The sequence below is a fragment of the Sinocyclocheilus grahami genome, unplaced genomic scaffold, assembly GCF_001515645.1.
Source record: "Sinocyclocheilus grahami isolate Dianchi unplaced genomic scaffold, SAMN03320097.WGS_v1.1 scaffold318.1, whole genome shotgun sequence".
In the NCBI taxonomy this organism is placed as follows: Eukaryota; Metazoa; Chordata; class Actinopteri; order Cypriniformes; family Cyprinidae; genus Sinocyclocheilus; species Sinocyclocheilus grahami.
The window spans coordinates 99,896-110,204 of record NW_015505497.1 but is presented as its reverse complement, the minus strand read 5'-3'; the positions used below and the strand labels follow the sequence as shown (position 1 = coordinate 110,204).

Genomic DNA, 10,309 nt, shown 5'->3' with positions numbered 1-10,309 from the left:
AACGCGGCACCTTCCGGGTCCAAGTTACACTGGCCTGCCGCCAAACCTTCACCCCGTGGTCAGACCTTGCGTTCCTCCGGGCAGGAATGCCCCTGGAGCAGGTTTCCAGGCATTCTGTGGTTTGCACGGATGCCTCAACCACTGGCTGGGGGGCCACGTACAACGGGCTGGCAGTGTCAGGGGTTTGGACGGGGCCCCAACTGCACTGGCTGTCTCGAGTTGCTGGCAGTGCACCTTGCCCGGGGCCGTCTCAAAGGGCGCTTACGAGGCAAGCATGTACTAGTGCGCATGGACAACACAGCGACCGTTGCGTACATCAACCGACAAGGCTCCTCGCCCGCCACCTCCTCCTCTGGAGTCAGAAGCATCTGAGGTTGCTTCGTGCTGCACTGGAAGGGGCAGTAGCTGTGGCCTTTTGGTAGGATCCCAATTCGTCGGTCCTCCGACGTGACGTCCCGTCGCCACAGCTCCTGTACCACCACTGAGCGGCCGGGTCACCGGCTCGGCTCCTCAGCGAAAACCTGAATATGCGCTGCATCTGCTGCCTACTTATACTCACGCTGTGATCAGCAGCAGCTGGATGTAATAATCGCATGCCAATGTGCATTGGCTCGTTTAGTTTACACTCGAAGTAGATTGGTCCCTCTAAGCGAGATCCCAATTCGTCTGTCCTCCGACGTGACGTCTCCGTTCCCTCCTTCAGGGAACGAGGGTTACATACATAACCAAGACGTTTTTTGGTAATTTTTTTCAATGTTAAAATCCTTTTTTTTGAAGCATAATGTGTCATTTTACATCAGTTATTTGTAAGTTGAATTCCCTAAAAAAGTGTTTTTAAAACATTGCTCAGTTTATTGGCACAGAAATTACACACTTAACCTTAAAAAAATAAATAAATCACATAAAAAATACAGATAACTTTATATTATATGTAAGTCGCTGGGGTATATTTGTAACAATAGCCAACAAAACATTGTATGGGTCCAAAGATCATGCTCCATAAAGATATTTTGTAAATTTCCTACCGTAAATATATCAAAACTTAATTTTTGATTAGTAATTATATGCAATGCTAAGGACTTATTTTGGACAACTTTAAAGGCGATTTTCTCAATATTTCGATTTTTTTCCACCCTCAGATTCTAGATTTTCAAATAGTTGTATCTCGGCCAAATATTGTCTTATACTAACAAGCCATACATCAATGGAAAGCTTATTTATTCTTATTTCTTTGATGTATAATTCTCAATTCAAAAAAATTTACCCTTATGACTGGTTTCACGGTCCAGCGTCACATATAAAAAATATATAATTAAATGTAAAATAAATAAATATTGTAAATAATAAATATATTTACAAAACTTGTATTAAAATTGCCTCATTAAGTACTACATTTAATTAATAATACATTAATTGAATAATTAATATGAATTATAAATAATAATGATTATAAATGCTGAACCACACATCTTTTAGTAAATAAAAAAATATTACCCATTATACTGGACTTATATTAAAATGTTCATTTTACTTTTTAAAATCATGTTAAAAATGAGTAAACAAACATACATCTTTCATGAAATTCTTTAGAACTAACATTCAATATTTTTGGCCCATTTAAAAAGTGACAAAACAAAAGTAAGCAAAACGCTTGGCACTGTATACTGCAAATATTCTTGGCTCTTGTGACAAATTGTTTGTGATGTTGTTTTGATGTTGTGATGATTTTTACTGTATGTCACACTTTTTATTCAAAGAGACATCAAAATAAGGAACATAACAAGCATAAATATTTCTTTCTCTTCTTTCAATGCTTGTTATGTTCCTTATTTTGAAGTCTCTTTGAATAACAAGTGTCTGCTAAATGAATAAATGTAAAAGTAACTGTAAATAAAAGAAGTCAAATGAACACTGAAATGGAACACATTGCCTTCCGGAAAGCGCCTCACCTGATTGGTTGTCCCTGAGCTATCGCTGCGACTGAGAGCCTCTCCCTGAGACACGGCGACAGACAGCGCCGACTGCTGGGAGGAGGATCGTGCTGCGGAGGCGGGCGGCGTGGAGAGCGAGCGCGGAAGTGAGGGCAGACTGTCCGTATCCACTTCCGCCTCCTCTTCCTCCTCCTCCTCATCCTCCCCCATCTCCAGCTCGGCACCCAGATGGCAGAGCACCAGGTCCACCAGGTCCTCTTTCTCCCTGCAGGTGTCCGTGTTGATGTTTCGCAGCGTGAGGTACTGCCGCAGGTCTTTAACGCGGAGTCTCATTAACATGGGCCGCTGGAAGGCCGTGCCCCACAGCAGGTGGCAGGTGGAGCAGCGCCGCAGGTTCTCCTGCAGCACAGAACACAGCGAGCAGAAGCTCTTCTTGCAGTCTGAGCAAACGTGCTGCAAAGAGAGAGAGAGAGGATGAATCATTAAACAGCCAGCTAATATGTGTGCATTAGACTGGTGATTTAATTACATCATGCTTTAGCTGTGATGATTGACACTGACAGAACACAGACGCTTCCATCTGTAAATCACTGCGGCATGAACTTCATTTTCCAAGACACTTTCGAACTCTCAGAAGCAGTTGTGGAGTCTCTGTCGGCAAGCCTGGTGGTGGTTATCAAATGCCACCATGCTGATGAATGAGCTGTTCAATCAAACCGTTGCACTCTGGCTTAATGTCAGTTCTATCCATCACATCTCTGCATATGTGTGCTGGTGTGAGCGTCTGCAGACAGGTGTGAAAGTGCTGATAGGATTTCAAAACACTGATGCTTTGTGGAAAAGTTAACGCTCTGATCTTTCATCACTCCTGTCAGAATGCCAGACTTAGGAGGCAGATCAGTGTTTCCTTCACCTCTAGTGAGGAGCAATATTGTTATATATCAAAATATAGTAAAAACTTAATATTGTTAAAAACTTAAAATGTCAGCAGCCATTAGTCCAGTCTTCAGTGTTACATGATTCTTCAGAAATCAAATGTGCTGATTTGCTACTCAAAAAAACATTATTATTTTTTATTTAAAAAATCATACTGAAAATTGACAATTTTGAACAGAAGTGTGTGTGTGTATTATATATGATATGAATTAAACACTACAAAAATATAAATATTAAAATGCTCCAGTGAAAATTTTTGCCAGTAAAAACACTAATCTGAGAAAAAATTTAATCTGTATCTATTCCATAATTCTATAACTTTCCATTGTGTTGACATCACTAACTGCTGCACATATAAAATTAACATGCAATGCACGTCCACTCTGCAAGCAAATAATTTGATTGGTGTGGTTCTTTTTAGTGAGTCAGATGAACTATCTTAAGAATCATTCTGAAAAGAATGCAGTCAATGTTTAATTCATGGACTGAATGATTCAGAACTGATAAGAGTTTTGTGGAAATAAATAGTATTTAAATAAAATAAAATTTATTTAAAAACCTCAATAGTAAAATAATAAATAAAAAATAAACATAAGGTTTAACAAATAATATTATTTATTGTTTAGCATGTTGTTTAACAATGAGAAATTATCACCAATTTTTTATTAAAGAATTCTGACCCATCAGAGCTTTAGACTAGTGGTTGTGTATGTTCTAAACACACACATCGTGTGGAAAATGTGGGTTGGAATTTCATCCATGTAACTTCCCGCTCTCTTTTCCCTGTCATTTATCTCATCTCTCTACTTTCACTATCAAAAAAAAAAGACAAAACTCCTAAAATCATACTCCACAAACCTCAGGTGTCCTACCTTTCGTCTGAACACGGAGAAGGCCAGTCCGCAGGCTTTGCACGCCAGGCCTGCGCTTCCTGAGGTGGTGCTGCTGGGTGGGTAGGTGGAGTAACCAGCACTGGGGGCGAAGCGGAACGGCCCGGCTCCGGTTCCAAAGCCCGGCTGCTGGGTGCGGACCGCCCCTGTGCCCATCACCTCGTTCAGCAGCCCGCAACATGATGCCCACATAGAGGAGGCCCCCGCCTGGAGAAGAAAGACATGTTACAGATATGTTCAGATGTAGGGCCGGGTATTGAGATAAATTTCAGATTCGAGTTTGATTCATTTGGAAATATACCAGGTCAAGTACATTTACATTTTTCTCAAGGAAAAAACTCAAATAATTCTGTAAACTGAATCCTATCAATTGGTACAGAACTACAATAGTAAAAGTGAAAATTAACAACTGATTTACATACTAAAGGCCATTGCACACTGAGTCCGAAATATTCGCACGTTTAAAAATAAATATGACAGCACGTTGTGTCAATCACATTTGCACACTGCCACCGAAACTTTCGTTCGTCATAAAACAATTTGGACCAGGTTCGATTTTCTGCAAGCTGACAGGGAACGTTGTAAAAACGTTTGCTTTTTCCCCCCTATAAATGTTAGGACAAATCATTCTTAAAGTAATGTTTATGAAATGTTCTTTAGTAATATTTGTTATTACTTTAATAATATTAGAACATTGTAACCATTAAATAATGGTATAAGCATGATAAGTAAACTGAATTATAAAAAATAAACAACAATGAAAATAAAGTTAGTAGAATGTTGTTGAAAATGTTTTTGTAACCTTTAAACAACATTCTAATCACACCAGGAAAACTAACATTTTAACATTCTTAGAGTATTAAAGAAACATTTAAATAACATTATATTTTGGGTGAAAATTAATTTAGTAGAATGTTGTTAGAAACGTTTTTGTTCATTTAAAAAATCATTCTAATCACACCAGGAAAACTGGACATTTGAACATTCTTAGTTAGAATATTAAAGATAAACATTTAAGTAACGTTATATTTTGGGTGAAAATAAAGTTCGTCGAATGTTGTAAGAAACGTTTTTGTAACCTTTAAATAACATTCTATTCGCAACAAGAAAATGACATTTCAATGTTTTAGAAACATTTCAAAACAATGTTCCAACAATGTTTTTATAACCTAAATTTGTTCCCTGGGTATTCACATATGGAGTGTGTTATGATAAAGCAATGGCAAAAACTATCCTGTACTTTACCCCAGAGGGCAGATTTGTTTGCCAGACACTGATGAAATCAGGTACATATGCTTTACTGAACTTCACATTATGTAACTTGTACATCATAAACAACCGAATGCACTCAACTTCAACACTCAAAAAAAACTCTGAAACTAGTAATCAACTAAAATGAATCAATGCTTTGCAGGCCTTAAGTGAATCCTCAAGGAACATGATACAGTGTAAAAAGCTGTTAGAGCAAGACAAGGCCCGGCTAATTCTTAGCGTGCGTTTGGAGCATTAAAACGGTGTCAGTACAGCAAAATGGCAGTGAGAGCTAAACAACTGAGATTAATGGACATGTCTCAGGTTTCAGCCAAATGCATGTGCAAACCAAACAATGCTTTCATAAGAATCATAAAAAGCAGACCAGGACTATTCTTTCTCTCCAATGATCTGGGGTATCTAAGAGCTTTCATTTACTTAAGGTGTAAATTTAGAAGATGTTGGTTAAGTCAGTCGCTCTGCTGGATGTTTCATAACACTGCTGAATTTACCACAGCCATGAACTTCCCTAAAATCATGATCTGACTTAATGTAAAGCAAACAAGCAGATCTATATTCACTTTTTGTTGTTGTTTATCTGAAATAGATTGTACCACGAAAATGATTTCTTTCAATAAATCAATAAAACAGAAAAAGAGGTGAAAATTTGTACAGATATAGGGAAAAAACTCAGAATTTCTGCTTGGTCCAATAAATAAATACAACTAATTTCACAGATACAACTCTGAAATATGAAGTTCTTCTAACTTTATTTGTGCTACTACTAACCCCTTTAGAAAAAAAACATCTTAAAGTTGCGATGAAACATAAGTAGTGACAGATTTTTTCTTCTGTGTTGTGACGTTCATCCGAATTAACAAGATTATTGGAAAAAAAAAAAATATGTAGGGCAGGACTTGGTTTTTTCATTGGTTGTTGATTGGATGGAGGCAGATCTGAATGCAAGCTTGATGTTGATTGTAAAAAGAAGCAGTGTTTAAGTGAACTAAATGACTTGGAGAAATCCGACATAAGTAACCAGAGAGAAGTTTGATGAAGCCTGAGTTTGTTTTCATTTCCATTTAGAGGGCTTTTGGGCACTTTTCAGTCCGCAGTCTAGAAGAGCAAACAAAACAATTCATAGTATCATCTCAGACAGGCACAAAATCACTTTCCAGGACATTTTCGTTCACTGTTCCCTGCTGGTGGAATGATCTTCCCAGCCCTATCTGGAACACAGAAATCCTGACAATATTCAGGAAACGACTGAAAAGTTATCCTCACTGTTCTAGCTTGTACTCTTCTAAATAATGTCCTAAACTTTGTATTACAAGCACTTATAGTGTTTATTTGCCCAATTATGATGAATTGCTAGATGTATTCCTCATTTGTAAGTCGCTTTGAATAAAAGTGTCTGCTAAATGAATAAATGTAAAACTCTGAACGTCTTTTATTAATTTGGTGCCACTAACATGGCAAACCTCGGCAAATCCAGTGATTATTTACTAGTTGTATCAAACTGGTACCTTGTAAAAATGACTATTTCTAGGTGGACTGAAAACTCACGGAAGTTGCGTAAAGTCAGCGAATCAGATTCATGCTCGGTCAGTGAATGGACAGTAAAACACAACATGCATAAGACCTCAAAACAAATAAAAACCTTTTTACAGGCAGTAACATTCATTGATTCTTTAATCAATAAACCCTCAAACAAACATCACCATATTGACACTATAACCAACCATGGCAGCTTTCTGTGACCCAACATGGCGTGATGTCTTGTCTCAGAACAACACTCCGGAGGTGGGGGGTGGGGGGAGGTTGGTGATGGAAGAATGCATCTTCTGTTTAAGAGCAGGACAATCGATGAGCTGAAATGAGCATACATGCATCCTATGGTTCAGAGCGACAGAGAGAGAGAGATGGGCTGAGAGGATCAAATCTGTTGCTGCTCTTACACACAGTGCAGAGCAGGTTAAGCTAAGCGGAGCTCTCCATTTGCCTTTGTTGTTTATACACTTACATAATGCAGGCCAATACTACGTTTGTAGGATCTTTCTGTATGTGTGAGCACACAACAATAGTGATTCTTTCTCTTCTATAGAAAGACAACAGAACACAAAATAAAATAATAAAATAAATAACATAAAATTTAGGCTAATATAACAATTTAAATAAATATAAAACCAAGGTTGCATTTATTTGATTAAAAAACAGTAGTACTAGTGATAATAGTAATATTGTGAAATATTTTTGCAATTTAAAATAACTGTTTGCTATTTTATTTTAAAATAGAATTTATTCCTGTGACGCAAAGCTGGATTTTCAGCAGCCATTAGCTACTCCAGCCTTCAGTGTCACGTGATCCTTCAGAAATCATTATTATCGATGTTAAAAACCGTTTTGCTGCTTGATATTTTTGTGGAAATTCTGATAATTAATTTTTTTCGGGATTCTTTGATGAATAGAAATTTCCAAAGAATCCAAAATCATTTGTAACATTATAAATGTTAACTCTTGCTTTTGGTCAACTTATTAATTATTATTATTATTATTTTAAAGGGGTCATATGATGCGATTTCAATTTTTAAGCTGCAAAGACTAAAGTCTCAAATCCAAAGAGATATTTTTTATATAAGTTAAGACTTGTCCATGCCCTCCTAAAATGCCTCATTTAATCACGCCCCCACATGTCTACGTCACTGTGTGGGAAGATTACATAAGGCATAACGCCGCCCAAATGTTCATGCAAAGAAAGAAGGCGTAACTTTTATTCTCGCTGTAGTATTGTTGCCGCCGCCGCCATGTTGTGGATATGCTGTGTGTATAATAAAACTAGAGATATTTTTTATATAAGTTAAGACTTGTCCATGCCCTCCTAAAACGCCTCATTTAATCACGCCCCCACATGTCTACGTCACTGTGTGGGAAGATTTGCATAACACCGCCCAAATGTTCACGCAAAGAAAGAAGGCGTAACTTTTATTCTCGCTGTAGTATTGTTGCCGCCGCCATGTTGTGGATATGTTGTGTGTATAAAGCTGGATTTTCAGCAGCCATTAGCTACTCCAGCCTTCAGTGTCACGTGATCCTTCAGAAATCATTATTATCGATGTTAAAAACCGTTTTGCTGCTTGATATTTTTGTGGAAATTCTGATAATTAATTTTTTTCGGGATTCTTTGATGAATAGAAATTTCCAAAGAATCCAAAATCATTTGTAACATTATAAATGTTAACTCTTGCTTTTGGTCAACTTATTAATTATTATTATTATTATTTTAAAGGGGTCATATGATGCGATTTCAATTTTTAAGCTGCAAAGACTAAAGTCTCAAATCCAAAGAGATATTTTTTATATAAGTTAAGACTTGTCCATGCCCTCCTAAAATGCCTCATTTAATCACGCCCCCACATGTCTACGTCACTGTGTGGGAAGATTACATAAGGCATAACGCCGCCCAAATGTTCATGCAAAGAAAGAAGGCGTAACTTTTATTCTCGCTGTAGTATTGTTGCCGCCGCCGCCATGTTGTGGATATGCTGTGTGTATAATAAAACTACTTTGTTTGGCCTTCCAAAAGAGGACGATATCTGCTTCATCATGCCTAGAGCTGATCCGTGCTGGTCGCTGAGGAAATACATCAACTTCGCGCTGTCAATCGCCGGATTGGCTTTCACCGTGGAAGAAGCGGAGTCCAGCCCGGGGTCGGCACTTGTGGTTGCCGCAAGCCTCCTTTGTAGAATCTGCCGGGTGCCGCTCACTCAAGCCGCTGCGTGTTTCGTTGTGAAAGCGAAACTACTTTAAATAATGTCCTAAACTTTGTATTACAAGCACTTATAGTGTTTATTTGCCCAATTATGATGAATTGCTAGATGTATTCCTCATTTGTAAGTCGCTTTGAATAAAAGTGTCTGCTAAATGAATAAATGTAAAACTCTGAACGTCTTTTATTAATTTGGTGCCACTAACATGGCAAACCTCGGCAAATCCAGTGATTATTTACTAGTTGTATCAAACTGGTACCTTGTAAAAATGACTATTTCTAGGTGGACTGAAAACTCACGGAAGTTGCGTAAAGTCAGCGAATCAGATTCATGCTCGGTCAGTGAATGGACAGTAAAACACAACATGCATAAGACCTCAAAACAAATAAAAACCTTTTTACAGGCAGTAACATTCATTGATTCTTTAATCAATAAACCCTCAAACAAACATCACCATATTGACACTATAACCAACCATGGCAGCTTTCTGTGACCCAACATGGCGTGATGTCTTGTCTCAGAACAACACTCCGGAGGTGGGGGGTGGGGGGAGGTTGGTGATGGAAGAATGCATCTTCTGTTTAAGAGCAGGACAATCGATGAGCTGAAATGAGCATACATGCATCCTATGGTTCAGAGCGACAGAGAGAGAGAGATGGGCTGAGAGGATCAAATCTGTTGCTGCTCTTACACACAGTGCAGAGCAGGTTAAGCTAAGCGGAGCTCTCCATTTGCCTTTGTTGTTTATACACTTACATAATGCAGGCCAATACTACGTTTGTAGGATCTTTCTGTATGTGTGAGCACACAACAATAGTGATTCTTTCTCTTCTATAGAAAGACAACAGAACACAAAATAAAATAATAAAATAAATAACATAAAATTTAGGCTAATATAACAATTTAAATAAATATAAAACCAAGGTTGCATTTATTTGATTAAAAAACAGTAGTACTAGTGATAATAGTAATATTGTGAAATATTTTTGCAATTTAAAATAACTGTTTGCTATTTTATTTTAAAATAGAATTTATTCCTGTGACGCAAAGCTGGATTTTCAGCAGCCATTAGCTACTCCAGCCTTCAGTGTCACGTGATCCTTCAGAAATCATTATTATCGATGTTAAAAACCGTTTTGCTGCTTGATATTTTTGTGGAAATTCTGATAATTAATTTTTTTCGGGATTCTTTGATGAATAGAAATTTCCAAAGAATCCAAAATCATTTGTAACATTATAAATGTTAACTCTTGCTTTTGGTCAACTTATTAATTATTATTATTATTATTTTAAAGGGGTCATATGATGCGATTTCAATTTTTAAGCTGCAAAGACTAAAGTCTCAAATCCAAAGAGATATTTTTTATATAAGTTAAGACTTGTCCATGCCCTCCTAAAACGCCTCATTTAATCACGCCCCCACATGTCTACGTCACTGTGTGGGAAGATTTGCATAACACCGCCCAAATGTTCATGTTCATGCAAAGAAAGAAGGCGTAACTTTTATTCTCGCTGTAGTATTGTTGCCGCCGCC

At 37.6% G+C, this 10,309-nt stretch overlaps 1 protein-coding gene across 2 annotated transcripts in view; it reads right to left on the bottom strand.

Moving 5' to 3' along the window:
- Window positions 1-10,309, bottom strand: part of LOC107602055 (E3 ubiquitin-protein ligase RNF34-like) — a 28,263-nt gene that overhangs the window by 8,483 nt on the left and 9,471 nt on the right. For both annotated transcript variants that reach the window (XM_016294445.1, XM_016294446.1), the window contains exons 2-3: window positions 3,740-3,964; window positions 1,950-2,384 (exon numbers count right to left, since the gene is read on the bottom strand). In XM_016294445.1, coding sequence (XP_016149931.1) covers window positions 1,950-2,384; window positions 3,740-3,964 — 660 coding nt within the window. The remainder of the gene's footprint in view (window positions 1-1,949; window positions 2,385-3,739; window positions 3,965-10,309) is intronic.